The sequence below is a fragment of the Clytia hemisphaerica genome, unplaced genomic scaffold (genome assembly GCF_902728285.1).
Source record: "Clytia hemisphaerica strain Z4C2 unplaced genomic scaffold, Clytia hemisphaerica genome assembly, whole genome shotgun sequence".
Taxonomy (NCBI): Eukaryota; Metazoa; Cnidaria; class Hydrozoa; order Leptothecata; family Clytiidae; genus Clytia; species Clytia hemisphaerica.
The window spans coordinates 1056989-1075913 of record NW_027103680.1 but is presented as its reverse complement, the minus strand read 5'-3'; the positions used below and the strand labels follow the sequence as shown (position 1 = coordinate 1075913).

The window sequence follows — 18925 nt, the reverse complement described above, 5'->3', positions numbered from 1 at the left end:
GCTGGTCAGTAAAATGGGGTCGAAAATCCAGGTCGGTCCAAAAAATGTCACCTTTCCCAAAAAAGACCTCCTTAACATAGGGGGTACAATTCTTTTCTGGATTTGCCCAATCTACTCAGAGATTACACTTTTTCTTATCTGATTGAAAATTCCTCCCTGGCAATCAGCTTGAAATTTAATGGATTTTTTTAGACTTAAAAGATTATCAAAAATCGCCTAGATACTTTTGCTGTCTCATGAATAGAACCAGGATTAGCAGTCACGTGTGCACTAAACACTGATACTTACAACATGTACTTTGTAGTTATCCCTGGTAGACCTACACAATAAAGACCCAGTATTGCTATGAAAATATTGCTGTTTTGCTTCAGTGTATATTTACTGCATAAAGTTATTCATGATTCGAATATCGTCTAAGTCAGCGCTTTTGATCCATATCGTAGTTTGCATATGTTCCGCATTTGAAAATATAATGTTCAGTAAAGCAAGATCTTGCTAGAGCCAGCTGGGCTTACGCAATAAAGACTTGTGTTCTTGTAATGATGGAAGCAAATTTACTTGCACTAGTAATAAGACAATGTCAATGTAATTAATTCAATTACCATAATCCATCATTGCGTTTATCTTCAATTTTTGTAGAAATTTAGTAGAGTTAGGTTTGCTTGGTTCAGTTACACGCGAGCTTTTGAATTTTACATGACTTCTAAATTTTTTATTCTCGTGTATACCTTTTTCTATTCAATTTTGTTAAATATATGTAGCTCATTCAATAATGCCAAGAGACTTTAATAAATAAATTTATCTCCAGATTTCATTTCTTTGAATCGTCACCATAGAGAGAGGGTTTTCCTTTTAAATTGTTTTATACTAGTACCTTGATGCACATGTTTGACTTGTCCAAATTCTTTAGTAGTTCACTTAACCTTGGCCATGCTGATTGATTTGTCCGAAAACTTTTGCATAGGTCTGCAAAATTGTTTTATATAAAGCAAGTTCCGATTTCTATTAACCTTGTATTTCATTTCGAATCCTGATCAAGCTAACCCAGCTGGCACACAACGTTGTTTTAACGTTTTTCTAATGCTTGCAACGTCCATAAAACATTAAATGTACGTTGAGACAACATTATGTACCAGCTGGGAACACTCTGCTATTTGTAGCATTTTAGAGAAAAGATGAATATTCTGAATGGCTTATCAAAAAATCCGTATTGGAAATTGACGAAATTTCTGGCACCGCTTGCGTTGACTGCCACTGTACAAGATGTCGGGGAGCAGGTATAATTTTCTTTGGCTTTTCTTTTATTCCGATCCTTTTTTGCATCATAGTATGTCTGAGGCCATCATTACCTTGGCTAGCAGCAGCTAAGAGCATGGCATCCATGGCGATCCCTTTCCGATTCAAAATTCCAGTATTTCTGGAGCTAACATTTTGGTAAGAGTTTTTTCCCTTATGTTATCAGAAATCTCGCATATTGGCAAACATTCAAGAATCTCAAATTTTTTGTATGCAGTGATGAAAAACTGTTTGGCTTTTTTCTACCTTAATTGTTGGTAATCAAGGCAGCAATAAGAAGAACTAAGATATTATTTTATTTTCTATTCTAAAGCAGTGACATGCAAACTATGTGTTCTGCATTTCCTTAAAACAAAAGAAATGGGCTAAGATAACGAATCTAGGATCCGCTTTTAAATAACTTTTTTAAGGTTTGTAATACATCATAGATCATCTGAAATACGTAAACTAAACTTTCATTATGCTCCCACTTATGTAGGCTTTGAACAGAAGTTTGGTGGCTAAATCCACTCGAGAAGGTTTAGTGGCACTTGCTGCGTTCACAATCGCATACAAAATCCTATATTTCCTCATTGGTGCTTTAGAAGATTCCAAATATATGAATCTTGTTTTGGTACGAAATCAAAAAGATCGTCGAAAACTTTTATTCTTCAATTTCCTATTGGCTTTGGTGTCAGCATCTTTACTAGTTGTATCTGGTAAATATTCATTTTTTAGGATTTTATGATTTCTTATTTCTTTTGTTTGTTTTACTTTTAAAATACGGAGTATGGTTGGGACTCGAACGGAACCTCTATCAAAGGACACTTTAGAACCATCTTCTTTCTCATCACACTCCATTCTCTCAGACCCGGTAGGATTTTTTCAGCAAGTGGGGGGGGGGGTTAAAAATAACGGACTGAAACACGATGAGGATTGATATTCTCATGTTTTTTTATGAGTCGGGATTAAATCCTTTTGGTTTTGTTTTCAAGTCAAAATATTCAGTGGGGATGGGAAAAATAGCATTATATTTTGCCGAGGATTAATTTATGGTTTATTTTCAGTGCGGACAAAAGTTGGAGGATAATTTTCCCCCGGGGACGATATTTTAGTCAATTTTTCCAGTGAAAAGGGGTTCCAGTGGGTGTGTGAGAAGGGTGTGTCTTGTCATGAGGGGGATATGTAAATCGCCTAGTTATACAACGAAGGTATGAAATTTTATGGAAACATATTTTTCAAATGAACAACTCGACGACATAACTTTTCAGTTTCAAAGTGCAAAACTAAAGAAGACTTTATTTTCTCTAGGTACGGAATCATTTTTAAACATACTTTCAAATAGGTGTATAAAGATATCTAAAATGAAATTAAAAGAATTTTCAAGGGAGCACCTCAATGGCGTTCTAAATCAGTTCAGAATTTTAAAACTAAAAAAATACTTTATTTTATATTTCTAGGTACGACAGAATTCGGCGTATATGTAGTGGACAGATTACATAAAGTGGACACAGAGACGGGGGTTCAAACAAGGAAAGCTATGTTGCTTCTCTCTGCTTATCCTGTCATTGATTCGTTTGTAAGTTTATACTTGTACGATGCTGCTCCTAACTTTTTAGAGTTTGTCGTCTGACTAAATATACTATTCTTAGAAAAAACTTTGTGTAAAAGAAAATAAATTACAGGGGGCTAATAAAATCTGACCTTTATAAACCCGCAGGAGTAAGCTATATCCGCCATATTTAATAGAAGTTTTTAGGAAAGTTGATTCAAACGACTTCAATCATATGGGTGATTATCGAGTAGTAGTACCATTAGAGCACCACTTTCAAATAAACACCTATCAAAAGATTTTGCTTTGGCTGGGCGATTGAGAAACTGCTTCCAGGGGGGGCTCAAGGTAAATGACCTACCACACGTGGTATATTTAGGGTATATTTTCCAAGCTTTCCAAAGTGTACTGTAAGGTTCGAAATCAGATGAGAAAAAAAATTGCATTCTAAGGGTGTAAAATTTCTGCCTCAGAGTCTGTAAAAAGCTTAGAAATAATAAGCAACAACTTTAAAGAGTGACTCTTATATATTCCATTACGTCAAAACCTGACGTATGTTAAAGCTTATAATGACGTAATGCTCTTATTTCAGATTTGGCCACACCTCGGATTGTTATGCAAATTCAAATACAGCCTGGTGATTGGTTTATCATGTGTCATGGACATCGCCACTAAAGTAAAATTTTGTAATAATATCAAGCTGCCCAGTTGGTTACAAAACACCCCTTCTATACGATCAAGTGGGGTCGACTCCAATGACAATCTCAATTGAATGAAATTTCCCGTCTTCATACCCTGGTTAAATGACTAACAATAGAAATATTGTTCATCCCACTTTTGAAATGAATCAAATATCACATCAACCCATATTGAAACCTCCCTCCCTCTCGAAGGGGCGATCAACTTTGATGAATGAGAGTATGAGGTTTAGAGAGTGAATAGTTATTTACCCCCACAAGATGTAATTTCATAATCCATTCTGTGCACACAACTTTATGCTTTAAAGTCCTTAAAGTCCCTTTAAAGGGATGCATCTGCTCAGAGATTATCTCAGACGGGTAGTCTAAATACCTTGTCGGGGAAAAAAAATGTCGGGGAAAGTGACGAAAATTTTGAGGGGGTTACGAAATTTTCCCCCGACGAATTCCTTCCCTGATATTTTATCACCCAACCAAAACTTTTACCCGATTTTTTTAACCCCGACAAAAACTTTACCCGATTTTCTAAACCCAAGCAAAATTAAAATTTAAAATTTTTATACCTTTATTAACCGAAATTAATGATTTAAACGTCGAATTACAAGATCTTTTTTCGAGCTAGTGAAGGAAACCATTTCATTTGGACAATTTAGTTGGGTGAAATTGACTAAAATAGTAAATTTGGTCGAGGGGAAAAGTGACGAATTTGAATTTTGGTCGGGGGAAAGTGACGAAAATGCCTCTAGGTGACGAAATTTTTCCCCGACGAAAAAAAACCCCGATTAAATAAAACTCCGAAATTTTTTTCCCCGATAAGGTACTCATTATCTATTGAACTGCGAACATTAATTAATTTTTTTCTCCAACAAAGGTATTGGTTGTTATCATCTTCGTTTCTGCGAACGTTCAAATCAACACTTTATATATCGCCATCACTGCTGCTTACATTTCACAATTCGTTCGAGGGACCATCATTTTGGCAGCTTATTACAAATACATCAATAAAGAAATCACTGAAGGAATATTTGACCCTCAAACTGTAAGAAAGTTTTGACATTTCTTCGGTTTTACTATATTCCTTTATTTTTGCAACTTTTATCTAGGCTTTCACCAGCCTTAACAACTGCTTTACTCTTCCTACTGTTTTCATTTACTTATGCATTTTTCTATCGAATACTATCCGCCAGATAAAACATTTCCCAAGAATTTGCGAACATTATGTTCGTATACTTCTACAGGGGGTAGTATTTGATTTTTTTAAATCATATCCCCATGTACTTACTTGTACTTGCAGCTTTAGCCGGATCATCGTTACGACGACTATCGGTGATCAACGTTAGGATTTTTCTTTAGTGACATTAAACTTTTTTGTAACTTTGTCCTCGAGTGACTCCATTGGACGACCTTGCTTTGTTCTTTTGTTGTCATTAAACAAAAATCTCTTTGTCAGCTTTGTGACTGTAATAATTCTCATTGTCACTCCTTTTGTGAGTTACGGCAAGTTCACAACATATTTTGCGTGAAGCGTTATTTCGATGTTATGGCAAGCAGCGAAAAAACTAAAGGGGCATTTCCAAAAAAAATTTGAATATGATGGGTGGAGGATATAACAATTTTCAGTGATTTACCTCCCGTACAAAGTGACTTTTGGCCCCCCCCCCCCGGACAACGGGTTTTACCCCCCCCCGGACAAGCATCAGTTGACCCCCTGGACGACCCAAATTGCCCCCTGACAGAGCAAATTTACCCCCCAGACAAGGCAAATTTTGATGATTTTTCGCTCCCCCCGGACAATATATCCTCCACCCCCATGTACGGACATTTTCTGAAAGAGCCCAAGGAATCTGTGTGTTTGGGTTAAAATATGTTTTAGACTTCCCTCAACTCACACGATTCGAGATAAGATTTTCAAATAACCTTAGTTTCCATTCTTTCGCAGCAAGAAGAAGGTGATTTAAAAATGTGGACCATTTTAAAGATGTTCCTCCCATTACTGGCAGTGCGTTTGGTTCAAAGATGTACTAGACCAGTCATCAATGTCTTCGTATCCAGGCAACGTCCACCTGGTACTGATGAATCTTATTCTGTTGAGGTTAGTTTGAATCCAAAACCTTATTTTCCTTATTCTACCTCGGGTTATCAGATCCATTTTACCTTTTTCCATGTACTTTGCTACTCAATAAAAGTTAACAAAAGTTAAAAATTAAGTCATCTTTCTTTTGAATCAGCATTCACCATAACAACCTCATGCGAGATCTCCCTTGCTTGAGTTAAAGACCTCTATAATACTGCAGGTAATATACGGAGCACAAATTCGTTAGAGGATTCTTAGTCGTTGAGTGAAACCAACGGTTTTTAAAAATGTCACTGGTATTTTCACATGATGAGTAAAACTCCTCCAAATCTCGTCAGTAAGTCACAGGTTGAATCTTTTATTTCTATTTTAGCAACTTGCTGTCCTAGCTATTTGCTTCTCAGTACCTCGAGTACCGTATAGCTGGTTGAATGAATTGAAAGCTCTTGAACCAACGTTCGGAAAGGTAAATTCAAACTTTGTTCCTTTCACTACTGTTAATTTCAGTAAACGCACTTTTTTTACATTAACTAAACGTATTTGTTAATTTTCAGTTTTTCACTGTCGATCCACTGGTTTCATCAAAACTTTTACTCTTAGGTGCCAAATAAACGCCCCCCCCCCGCTTGTTAATTTTTCGATTTTTTTCCAACCCCCCCGGACGTTATTAGGACCCCCCCCCCCGTTTGTTAATTTTTGAAAAAATTCCCAGCTCCCAAATGGAAAGTTTCTTGTTTTACTCTAAAAAGCCTAAATTTATAGTCTATTTAGACCCTTTTTAGGGTTTTTAAAAGTCCATTTTCCAACCCCCCGGTAATTAGGTCCCCCCCCCCGTTTATTTGATTTGAAAAATTTTTCCAACCCTCCCGTTTATTCGAACCCCCCCTCGTTTATTTGGCACCTAAGAGTACTAGACTACAGTCTACTTCTGATTGATCTTAGCTTTCTGGTGATTTTTGCGATGCCGAGTCCAGTCTTATCAGTGCCACAGTCCATAAAAAAGCCGGCTCCAGTTAGTCTAGCATGCTAGACGACTTAACTCAGTAAAAAATAGGAAGTAGAAAACTTGACAGGAGCATCAATATAGTTATATATCAATATATTTATTTTAACCATATCCCGACATAAAAATTTCCCGCTTTCAACAAAAACGTTATAAACGACTGGATTTCCAGTCTAGCTCCAGTTAACCCTTTCCGTGCCCACGGGGGAAAAAATGGTTTAGAAAATTTACAAAAAAATTTACAAAAATTTTCGAGGTGATGCAGTTGTTTTCGGCGGGAGAAAATGAAAAAAAATATTTTGAGCAGCCGATATGGCATTTATATTTGTCATCACCAGTTGTTAGCCACCAGGCGCAATGTCAAATATACGGGACATGACTCATAAATTTTTGCCCAGTTTTTTTGTGCAGCTGCTCAATTGATTCTAGAAAATATTACTTTGCAAAAGGGTTGTCGTTTTCGCAATGTCAAACACATACATGCCATGGGCACGGAAAGGGTTAACTTTCACAGATGATTTACCTTTATCTTATGTTTCCCTCTCCATAGAAAGACGAAAATGGTCACCGTGAAGTAAGCATAAAGAACATCCGAATTTTTGGTGTTTGCTGTACATTATTCTCAGCTTCGGTAAGTGTTTGAATATCTATTCATGATATGCACCATTACATTGTCTTCTGTGGACCCAACAGCTGGTTGGTTGAAAGTATCGTATTTACTGAATTTACGTCACTTACAACCAATCAGCTAATGGGTCTGTGATGTCATTGCAATGGTGCATATCATGAATTGTATCGAAAGGATCTTGATTTATAGCCATTTTTTAGTATATTTGTTCACCTGTTTTTAAAACACTTTTGTGTAGTTAAAACAGGTAACCAACTATGAAACGCGATGAAATCTTCAAATTTTTATGTGATACTCTCTAGATTTGTCATACCTTAGTACGAACTTGTTTCATCTCCCATCCGAAAAAAATAGCAGATGTTGGAAGTTTACCGAGGGGGGGTTGTACTTTTACGGTGTGACGGGATTGGCCCTTTTTTAGTACGGTATTACGGGATTTGACGAAAAATAAGACGGGAAAACGGTATTTTAAAATCAGACGGTGACGGTATTTGTTGACGCGGGAAAACGGTATTTCGAACCCCTACAAACCCCCCTACCGAGTGTAACCCATATTCTTTTGTCATCAGAAGTTGAAAACAAGAATTACTGTCGAGTTTCTATAGTTTGAGCCTCTATAACTTAAATATCTCCTTAAATCGAATAAGTGTTCTAAGGTCTATTCACGATAAGTGTGCACTATATTTTGCTTTGCTTGTCATTTCTCAACCAATCCTTCAATCTTAAAAAGTTTCGTATTGTTGGGAAGGTAGGAAGGAGCTTATTAATTTACTATTAGTTTTTCCGTGAAATTTGAAAAAAACATGAAGAAAAATAAAGAAGAAAAGATTCAACTTTTTATAGATAGGTCGTATAAACGTTATTTTTACATCTTTGGAAAGCTTAAAGCTTGGCGATTTCAAAAAATCTACTTTTACTAGGAAAAATAATACTACAAAAAATATACTTTTATATTAGGAATTATAATTAAAAATTTGCAATATTCAACAGAATGTAAAGTAGATTGACAGATTTTTCTGAAAAGATTCTGGGCGTGACAAAGCATTGAGTGAGAAATACTCTTGTCTCCCGAATAGACGTACCCCCGCTCTTATTAAGACCCTCCTCCCCCCGCTAATTAAATTTGAATAGTTCAATAGTTTATTACAGTGTAGATAGACCTTAAACTTGTTAAAAATTTCCTTTTTATTCGTAGTATTGGTACTTATTTTACGTGTTCATTTGTTGAAGTTTCTTTTTTGTTGTTGAAATTGATATCAGTTAAAAAAAATGCTGTCTTCAAATTACCCCCTCCCTCTTATTCCCCCCACCCTGCTTATTTGAATTTAGAAAATTTTCCTACCCCCTGCTTATTCGGACCCCCCCCCCCCCCCCGTCTATTCGGGAGACAAAGAGTAACAAGCAAAGCAAAATTTAGTGCACACTTATCGTGAATAGACTTTAGTCTGTTCAGTTAATAATACCTTATAATACCTTACTCCATAACTAAAAATTTCCTTAACTCGAACAAATTTGTTATCTCCATGAGTGATTGAGTTTTAGAGACTCTACTGTATTCATGATATGCACCACTGGAGAGTTTTCTGAGAACTTTTAAAATTTTCCACCCGCCTTAAAAGATCATGCAGATTATGAATTATTTCCCCTGTATTTTTGATTACAGATGCAATTGATTTTGTTTTGGATACCGGATATCCTACTTCCATTGGTCATCAAAGTGTCCAATGTTTCTGAAGATGTGGCTTTGTTGACAGTCACTCCTTTGAAACTCTCCGTCGTCTTCTCGTTCACTGGTAAGTTATGAGTATATGATATTCTCTGGCGTCAAACAGTAATGTAAATAAAGCCTGGAATACACGGGGATGAGGCTGACCTTGAGTACGTTTTTGGAATTTTACATCCATCATAGCTCCTAAAAGTTCTGAAATTTATCTTTCTAACATGAATAACTTTAATCTTGGATCGTATCACAGAACTCCTGGGCCTAGAATTCACTTCGTGAAGTCAAAAAGTCGAAAACATGCTTCCGTGTGTATTTGTGACGGAATAGTCCATCTTTTTCCGCTCTTTAAAGTGCAATCTTAAAAATTTGGCTTTACTTTATCATTGACTTTACATAATATCTGCTTCAGTCAAAAAGTTCAGTCAGGTTCCGAAATTCATTACTACGGTCGCTTGTTTAATGACCAGCGTGGTGTGTGGGTGGGTAGGGAAAGTGCGTAAGGGTAGTAGTCAACAAAATCTCGGAAATATTTCTTAAATACCTCAAAAAGAAAATTTCGGTGGAGGGATAGTCTAAATTTTTTTAAGAGGGGTTTTTTTTTCGGGTCTTAAAAGCGAACTCTTGAGAGCTCCAACTCTAAATCTAGCTGGTTGTATACACGTTTGTTTTTTTAAGAAACACACTTTTAAGAAACATGAGGCTCAGAATGCTTAAAAACTAAAAGAAACATTTAAGAAACATGTTGAGGCTGAGAATAAGAAAATAACATTTTTTAACTCATTTTTTTTTAAGAATCTTCCAATCAAAACTGATTATGGCTGATTATGTCAAAATGTTTAGGAACATGTAAGAAACATTTAACGCTCAAAAGGCCAATTCCTTAAGAAACATTGAGGCTGTTTGGTAAAACTAGTTTCTTTAAAAAAAACGTGTACCGATACTCAACTTTTAACCTGATAAGAAATAATATTGGGAAATACTATAGGATTTAGTCACAACTGATATTTTTGGCCAAAAATCGTTATATTAGCAATCAACCTACTCGTTTAATAACTAAGCCTTGAAAGAGCACACATTTGGAAAACATGAAATAAATTAAACATGGCGTGAATTTGAATTGGTGGATAGCGGAAAAAAAAAATTTTCCGGTAGGAAAGTAACTGGTTAAATTTTTCCAGTCACGATTTTTCTTTAAGGCAGACACGGATGCCATCAGTTTGTCGTATTTTTTTATAATATATTTAATGCGTTATATACAAATATCACCATAATAAAAAACAGAAAAATCCCTAATTTGAATTCGTTCAAAACATATAATATAAATAGCGTGACAAATGATAAGTTACTTTTTCTGTGTGTCCATGTACTTTTTGACGTTCTCAATACTCAATACTCGTTCACGAAGAGCTGTGATTTCTGGAAACTCCTTTAAATCTAATTCGATCATACATAATACTCCAACCAAAACGAAATCAGCCAGGGAAATCTAAAAAACAGGTAGAAAATCAATCTCAAGTGAAAAAGTCCTGTAGAAATAAAAGTCAATTCAAGCTTTTTCTAGAACTGTTCTTGCTCAGGTTGGCATGAAAACTTATGGGGTCATCAAGAGCAGTATATAAGTTCTGAAAAGGGGTCAACAATATAGTGAAATAAACTAAATTTTACCTTTTCTCCAATCATGAAATCTTTTCCCTCGTTGTGTCTCTTCAAAGTTTTCGAGACGAATCCCATCAACAACTTGTATTTGTCTGAGGCGTAAAATTCTTCAAATTTTGTTTTCTAAAAAGATAAAACAATAAAGACTCATAGTTTAGACTCGAGTTTAGACTCATAGACTCAAAAATTACAAGCTGTAAGGATATCTGAAGAGGATTGGTGCTTTGTCCGCCCTCCATAGATCTTAAAATGGCGCCCTTTGGAACTGCTTCCCGCATTGGGAATAAAAATACTGTTTTCTCAGGTCAAAAAAAAAATCAATCAGGATTGTTTTAGAGTGCAATTGAATTTCAAATATGGATGAAAGCAAAGTCAGTTTCTAGTGTGGGGCTGAAATTGTAAGGTATATTTCTACCGTGACCAATTTTCGACCAAATTTTTCGATGGGTGGGAGTTCCACCGGTTCTGTAACATAGGGGTAAAAAATTTGAATATTTTGTGGTACCTTAGTTTCCTCATCATGGCCTCCAAACATAATTTTGATTATTTCTGCTCCAATATCATTGAACGTTTCACAAACTTGATCGATCGCAGCTTGTTCCAATGAGCTGTTACCATAGAAACCAAGTTCCCTAGCAACGAATCGGCCAATAGCACTTGATTGACAGATGACATTATCATCGACCTCTAAAGTAGGCATTTGATGGAGTGGAAATCTTCGAGCTAAAACGAAATGAAAAACACTTCAGGTCAAACATTAAGGTTTTGACCGAACCATCAAAACACGTTACACGTTTTTTTCAAGTATAACGCTTATAAGCAAATCGAGGCTCAAAAATTCATTTTGCTAAGCATAATGAGGTTCACAGAAATCTACCCTAAGCTTTATAAAAAACGTGTAACTTATTTTTTGATAGCACTTAGAAGTAAATTTAAAAACTAACTAGAACTACACAAACAGCAATTGACCCTCTTAAATTCTGGCTGGGTCAACGATACAGGGTGTATGAGTGGATCTGCAACAGTATAAAAGATAAGTTCAAAATGTCAAAACTTACCATCTGGTTTATTTTTGGCCCACTCCTCTCCAGCCATTCGGTTGTCATTGAAGTCAACTCCAGCAGCATGAAACATCAACCTGATTGCTTCTCCTCGTCCAGCTGCTGGAAAGTAGTTCAACGTGTACTTCACCATCTTGAAAGATACTCACTAAATGTTGTCTGTTAGTTAGAAAGTTTGTAATGAAATGAGATGCCTCCCCTTTCTGTAGCTCGTCTATTTATACAAGAACGGATTAGATTACTTCAGCAAAATAATAAACAATTTATAACCACATGACAATTAAAAACATTTTGTTCTAAAAAGAGAATGTTCTAGAATGTTCTATACTACATGTTTTTTATAAGAACAAACTATATAAAGAAACATTAGGCTTTGACTGCCAAAATATTAAGAACATTTTAAGGCTTTACAAGCTCTATAACACCCGATTTCTTAGAAAAATGGCCAAAAATTATTACAAAATGGTGAAAATAAGAACATGTTAAGAACATTTAACTTAAAAAGTCAAGAACAACCAGAGGATATTCTCATAAAAAATATTGCATAACAAACAACTTATATCCATCTGGCAATTACAAAATATTTTGTTCTAGAAAGAGAGGTCGTGTTCAGACCAAGGTTTAAAGCAATTAGGTCTACATGTTTCTTTTATATTCCTTTTGTATCTAACGGCACGCTCCTCATTAGTTAAACCAAAGTTTAAAAAGGAATCACCCTCTGGTTTAAAAATCGTTTTTTTACGATTTCGTTACAGTTTTCTGAATAGACGAAATCAGAATTCGCAAGTGAAAAGCATGCTCCTTTTGTAAATGAAGAAAAAAGAACGTGAAATTTATGACTTAGAGACGCTCGGAGCATCTCTAGCAGTAATGACTTAAACGAACACGAATTAGTGTTTTGCAGAGGGATTCCCTGAAATCTTTTTTGTTTCAAAGTATCTCAAGAGAGAAGATGACATGATTTCAAGTTAGGAAAGGAGATTCCTCGAGATCGCCAATCGATGATGACAAAAGAAAAGTGATTATAATTGAATTCCCATATCAACAAAGTACCACTTAAACCTTAAACTTAAACTTTCAGATCTGAACACGACCAGAATGTTCTAGAATGATCTAGACTTTAGGGTGCTTTTTCACTGAGACTGTGTGGCGAAAATCGATTAGCTAAGTGGAATTAGCTGACTCCCAAAACAGTTTTCAAAGCGTTTACGACCCTTTGAATTTGGAGTTAATTGCAGCATGGTTGGCAAGATTTAATTGAAAGTAATTATAAGTCAGTCGTTTTTATTAACAGTTCAACAGTGGAGGCAGTTCTTTCATTTTATGCAAACACCAAACAATTTCACTGCTGATAAATGTTGATGCTCTGAATACTATTTTATTGCAAACAACCTATTTTCGGTGTATCCTTGGTTTAATTAGTCACTAAGCCAAGAGAACAAAAGGTTTAATGAGCAATTTTCGACGTTAAATCTGGAATGTTAATATGAAGGGATTTTCTCGCCAAAACTTCTTTTTTCCGCCATCCGCCAAATTAAATCCCCGCAAAATTTAGTTTTTTCGTTCATCCGCCAAATTAAATTCCCATCAAAATTTCTTCCTTTAAGGGTAGATGCTTTTTTAGCACTTAGAATATAATTATCTGTTTGGGCAGTTCTGTTTTGGTTTTTTTCTTAAAATGGGCGATTTTTTTGGAAACTTGGTGAATTATTTACTTTTTACGTCTCATTTCAGCTGGCTTTCGAGATTTATTGACAGGATGGGTGTACAAGAAGAGAAAGAATCATCTTTTATATCCTGGCATTGTTATCAGAACTATCACATTGATCGTTGTAGTCGTCTCTTATCCTAAACTTGGGTAAGATTCAATCCCTTTTGTGTCCAGAAAACTTCGGCCATTTTTACCGGTAAATTGCCAACTATTCCCTCGCTAAAAGTTTTACAAAAATATCAAATTTTTGCTTGATGTATGTATTGCATGCTACATATAGATCCTAACCAAAGAATACCGTAAGAATAATCCAGGATCATTTTTCCCAAAAAGTTAATGTTGAAGCTCAAATATTCAAAAGCATAGACTGTTTTGAATCTACAATCTTGCTCAAAATATATCGACATTTTAGTGTACTTTAACGTTTTTCAGAATTTAAAGTGCGGGCGAGAATTGCTATTTTAGCACTTCCACTTTCTTCCATTGAATACTTTGATTTTTGAGGGGTTCGGTGATCGAAACAATTTTGAACTTTTAAATATTGAGATCCTAAGGTCCTATCTTAAGCCTCGTGTTAAAACTCAGAGTTAAAACTTTACTTTCCAACTCTGGTTTAATGCGCTTAAAAATCATTCGTGGTGTTTAAAATTTCACAGGGAAAATCTCTTTTGTCTCAAATATTTTCTGTGGGATTGTAGTTAACAAGTCTTTCATTGATACGTTTTAGATTGTATGGAGCAACTATGGGAATCTCAGCATTAGCAACTACAATATTTTCTGGCAGTTTTACTCTGGTCATTATTTGCTTGTATGTTGGAAGAAAAGAAAAGCTGAAAAAGGTAAGGAATCTGAAATGACAAGTATATGTGTCTATTTTTTTCGATAAACCTTTTGTTGTTGCAGTCTATTACTACAGTTCATTACTACAGTCTAAAAGCGTACTATTTTCGTACCGAATTTCCAGTAAAAACCTCCTTAAGAATAAATTTCTTTCTCACATACATTTTTATTTTTTTATAAGCATAACGTTTATAAGCATATATTCAGTCTCAAATTCGGTAAAAAATAAGCATAATGTTAAGCTTACCTCTAAGCTGAAATGCAAAAAAATTGTGCAGCTTCTCTAAAAATCTGACTTTAGGTTTGCTTTTAAAAGCTGTTTGAGCTTTCTTGGACGAAAGGTTTTCACCTGCGGCGCCAAATTTCATTCCTTGAGCCAAATTAATTTTCTTCAACCCAAAGAAAATCAACAAATCCAACTCGAAGCATATAAAGCATATATAAGCATAAATTAAGACTGAAAATGAGATTTTGTTAAGCATATTGAGCCGATTTTCTCGTAGACACTCTGATAAAACTCCAAAAATGAGACAGGGTACCCCTCCTCATATCAGAATCACGCCAGCGCCAATTTTGAAAATGAGCCGGATGGATGGCGAAATATCGACTAAATTCGCTCATAACTATGATATGATGCCGCTTCTTGCGGAACCATTGTGGAGCACGAAGAGCTGCTTGGAGGTTAGGTGGTGGGTGTTGTGCCCGTGGTTTGGGTGGTGTGTTTGGGGTATAGGCTTACGACCGATTTTTCCTGCAGGTAGAGGATCCAACCCCACAGGGTATTCTGTCTGTAAACAGACCCAATATCTGCGGAAATTTATACGTGTTATACACTCTGGATACAGAGTATGATTTCTGCTACATACTCTTAGGTGCCAAATAAACGGGGTTGGAAAATTTTCGAAATTTTGATTAACCAGGGGGACCTAATTGCCGGGGGAGATTCTGAAAACCCAAAAATAAGGTAAATATAGGCTAAAATCAGGCTTTTTGGAGCAAAATAAAGGCGACTTCTTTTTGCTAACTGAAAATATTTTTAAAAATTAATAAACGGACCCCTGATAAGGTCCGGGGGGGGGGGGGTTGGAAAATTTTCGAAAAATTAACACAAGCGGGGGGGGGGGGGGGGGTTTATTTGGCACCTAAGAGTACAGGGGGTATGTGAAACGGCGTTCTTTTTAATGCAAATGTATTAAACCATTCCTTTTATTTTTCTTTCTTCTTCAGAGGAGAGAATGTTTGGTCGACGAAGAGGGAGAGTAAGTTTTTTGAAATTAAATTTTTTAAAGAAATTTGTTTATTGAGAAATTCACTCGAAATATTGTTAGAAGCTTAGTACTCTGCTTTTGTGACCACAATCATACTCTCGGGTTGCAAAGGGGGGGGGGGGCAAAGAAAAACTTGGGAATATTTCAAACAGAGGAACCCTTAAGACACTGCTTAAATTTAGGTTTACATTTTGCAAGGCCGTTCGCAAGACCAAGGACGCTATAATGAATTACAATTAAATTGATTTTCTTTCGTTTGTTTTGTTCAGGTTGTCCAATGGTAACTCGTTGGAAAAAACAAAGAACGAGGAAATCGAACTGTTCTAGTTACTTGATCCTGATCTAAATATTGACTTACACAAATGATTTTGGTTGAATCATATTAACAAAATTTTAATTTTGAATACTGTACTGCAAAAACGATGAATAGTTTGAAAAATATAAATTTTGTTTTATCAGTTATTTTTTTACCGCAACATGACTGTATATATTTTTACTTTTCTCAGCTGTAAATAGTTTTTACTACATTTTATCTATTCTACAGGTCTTATTCACCTTTAGTTTTAACATTCTACTATTATTACTGGAAAAGAAAGAAATTAAATTTTAAAATTTGATCGATCCTTTTCTCCATAATCAGTTGAGCACGTTAGCCCGATCGAGAGGCGCCTGTGAATCTAGACTAGTGTCTAACTACTTTCGACTGCATTTTGCTTATTGATGTTTTTTTATGATGACGTTGACGCTCCAGTGAGGTTTATTGCAATCTTGAAATTTTTAACTTTAATTTTCACAAAATTATATTAAAACATTCAAAAATATTATACGAGACTCCTACAAATTAATGAATTATGGTTCTAGACTTTAATAAATCCGGCCAAGTGCTCCTCAATTAAGGACGATTTTTCAACCCTCCGGTTGTACCTTGCTGAGATTAAACGCTTTTTATAAGAGCAAACTATAAAGGCTTCTTCTCGTATTCTAAAACATTCAATTTCTCAGGGAATTGTGAAATATAAGAACATTTTTATGCTTAATGAAAAAAAAACCCCGATCAACAGATTCTTCTCTAGATCTATTAAGGCACTCCTCGCCAGCTGCTAACTACAATTTCTTCCTTTATAATGTATACGAGAATTCGAAATTATATTCTTTTCACAGAATATTTTCACTATTTTGTGCATTTATACGCCAATCCTTCCGTGTTGGTAAATATTTGATGATTTTCGAGAATAAGGCTACCAAAATTTCCATTGGGATTTAATTTCGCGGATGACATCCAAATCCACAAGAAATTGAACCCCCTCGAAAATTTATCCTATTAAATTATACTTAGAAATTACGAACTAAAATCAAAGTTTTAACATCTGAAAAATTCAGAACGAGTGAACACAGAACCACAATACTCAACCACATATACAGCCTACTTTACTAAAACTAAAAATTATTTTGAAATATTCAGGAGTTAGTTTAAATTTCAAGGGGTAAAAGATTGATTTCAGCCACTTTACGGAAAAAAGTATAATCTTTTCTTTTTGGTTGTTGCAAATTTTGCTATTTTCACGGTGCAGCAAATAGGTCAAGGAAATTCACACCCTTACAGTACAATACAAGGCTTTTTACAAGGCTTCTATCAAGGCTACCCAATAATTGAGGCGAGAGGAGATTTCACGTTCGACGATAATTTCAAAGAGAGTCAAAAGAAATGAACGTCCATGGGATTCATTAAACGAAAAAAATAAAATTCTTATGGAATGAATTATCTTACATGCTAAAAATAAATATGCTAAAATTTGCAAAGTTTAGTCTTTCAATAAATTACTTTTCAAAATATATGCAACGTGTCAATTTTCATAAATTAGGAAAAAAATTATGAACACAGAATTATATTAGGAACATGATGACATGTGGAAAAAATACACACTGCAAGAAATCTAAACATTCAAGCTGTTTTTTTTTCTTTAATTAAAACAGTTTTTTAAATGTGGATTTAGAAAAAGCTTTGAAAACATAAAAATTTGCTCCACCAACATTATATAAAAAATATGTTTGGAATTATGTTTCCCCTTTTTCTTTATCAAACAAAATGAACAAACGCATGTTAAAATCATCAAAACAGGCAAAAACTGTCGAAAATAAAATAAGAAACTATAAGATTAAAACCGCAATTCTGAATTTTAAACTCTCTCCAACGAATTGCAGAGTTTAAACCTTTTTTTTATTAATCAGCATGTACTTCGCTAGATGAAAGTTCAAATTCATCTACGGTTCCTGAATCCGCGTCAGCCTCACTGGAAATTCGTTTCTTTTTGTTGATTCTCAAAGAAGACCTAATCGATCTTCCTAAAGTGTTCACTGTTCTATTAAAAGCTGAATTTCTTCTTGGGATTTTTGTAGAATGGACTCTTTGAGCCTTCTTTCTGCTATCGTAAACAATACTTTGGGTTCCATCAATCTTATCAAGGAAATTTGCTTTATGAAGCTCAACATCTTGGACCAGTTTTGCTCCACTTCTATTGCTGAATTTTCCAGAAACTTTGACATAACGCTCTGAAAATGCTCCCTTGTCATTGAAAAAACCCAATTTCACTTTATTTCTTTCCTGTTCTGCAAAAACCAGACAGGCCCAAGGATATGCTTCTCTGTGTTTGGGAATGGTAAATGTTTCAAGAGTTGATTCAAAAAAGAAATGAATTCCTTGAGCTGAGATTGCCATGTGGTAATTTTTGTTTATTTTGTCTGAGATGTTATAGACTTTGTAGCCATATAGTGGGAGTTTCTGCACCATACCAAGATACAAAATATCTGCCTGAGCTGGTCTCACTCCAGATAATTTTCTATGGTAGCTACGAACTAATTGAATATATTCTGCTTCACCAATCGGGGTTCCAGCACTGAGAATTGATGGTGCATAAATATTGATCTTATTCATCTTTTTGCCATACTCTGCTTTCATAGTTTCCTCATGATAATCCCCTAATTCATACTGGGCCACAAAACCATCCAACATTGCATGAGTTCTTGAATCACAACCAAGATTGTTAGATACAAGCAGATTTTTCATATGGCATCTGAAAAGATTTCTTGACTCTGGTGTTGACATGGCAAAATCAGGATTGGGTGGATACATGCGCACAGACAATTGCATGGAAGGGTGCTTTGAGTCTGCTTTTAAAAAGCTCATTGATTTCAAATTATCGGTATCAGTCATCCAAGACGGAGTATCGTCATTTCTATCGGAATATTTCAACCCAAAATATTCTTTATCATCAAGAAGAATGTTTACACTTTTAAAAACACTTTCTTTCAAATGTTTCCCAGTTGATTCTTTAGACTTAAGGATTATGTTGATTGACTGGCCTGTCGGCAAAATAATTTGAAATTCAAGCATATTGTATTGGATTTGTTTTAGCTTAACATTTTAAAACTTTTTCAC

General features: G+C 35.1%; 3 protein-coding genes across 3 annotated transcripts; 1 reads left to right on the top strand and 2 right to left on the bottom strand.

Annotated features, from left to right (window-relative positions):
• Positions 1–1134: 1134 nt before the first annotated feature.
• LOC136803741 (progressive ankylosis protein homolog) lies at positions 1135–16107 on the top strand. Its single transcript, XM_067060462.1, has 13 exons — positions 1135–1277; positions 1775–1994; positions 2736–2854; positions 3420–3503; positions 4397–4564; positions 5465–5617; positions 5973–6065; positions 7153–7233; positions 8894–9023; positions 13405–13528; positions 14109–14220; positions 15449–15480; positions 15759–16107. Exons 1-13 carry the CDS (start codon positions 1176–1178, stop codon positions 15814–15816), a joined length of 1476 nt encoding a protein of 491 aa, XP_066916563.1. The 5' UTR covers positions 1135–1175; the 3' UTR covers positions 15817–16107.
• Positions 10166–11880, bottom strand: LOC136803746 (S-crystallin 4-like). The gene is made up of 4 exons (XM_067060465.1): positions 11668–11880; positions 11115–11332; positions 10619–10732; positions 10166–10439 (listed from the first exon to the last, which is right to left on the bottom strand). The coding sequence occupies exons 1-4, from the start codon at positions 11801–11803 to the stop codon at positions 10296–10298; spliced, it is 612 nt and encodes a 203-aa protein (XP_066916566.1). The 5' UTR covers positions 11804–11880; the 3' UTR covers positions 10166–10295.
• A 1136-nt stretch (positions 16108–17243) lies between the features above and the next one.
• LOC136803740 (FERM, ARHGEF and pleckstrin domain-containing protein 2-like) lies at positions 17244–18925 on the bottom strand. The gene has a single exon (XM_067060461.1). It carries the CDS (start codon positions 18878–18880, stop codon positions 17711–17713), a length of 1170 nt encoding a protein of 389 aa, XP_066916562.1. The 5' UTR covers positions 18881–18925; the 3' UTR covers positions 17244–17710.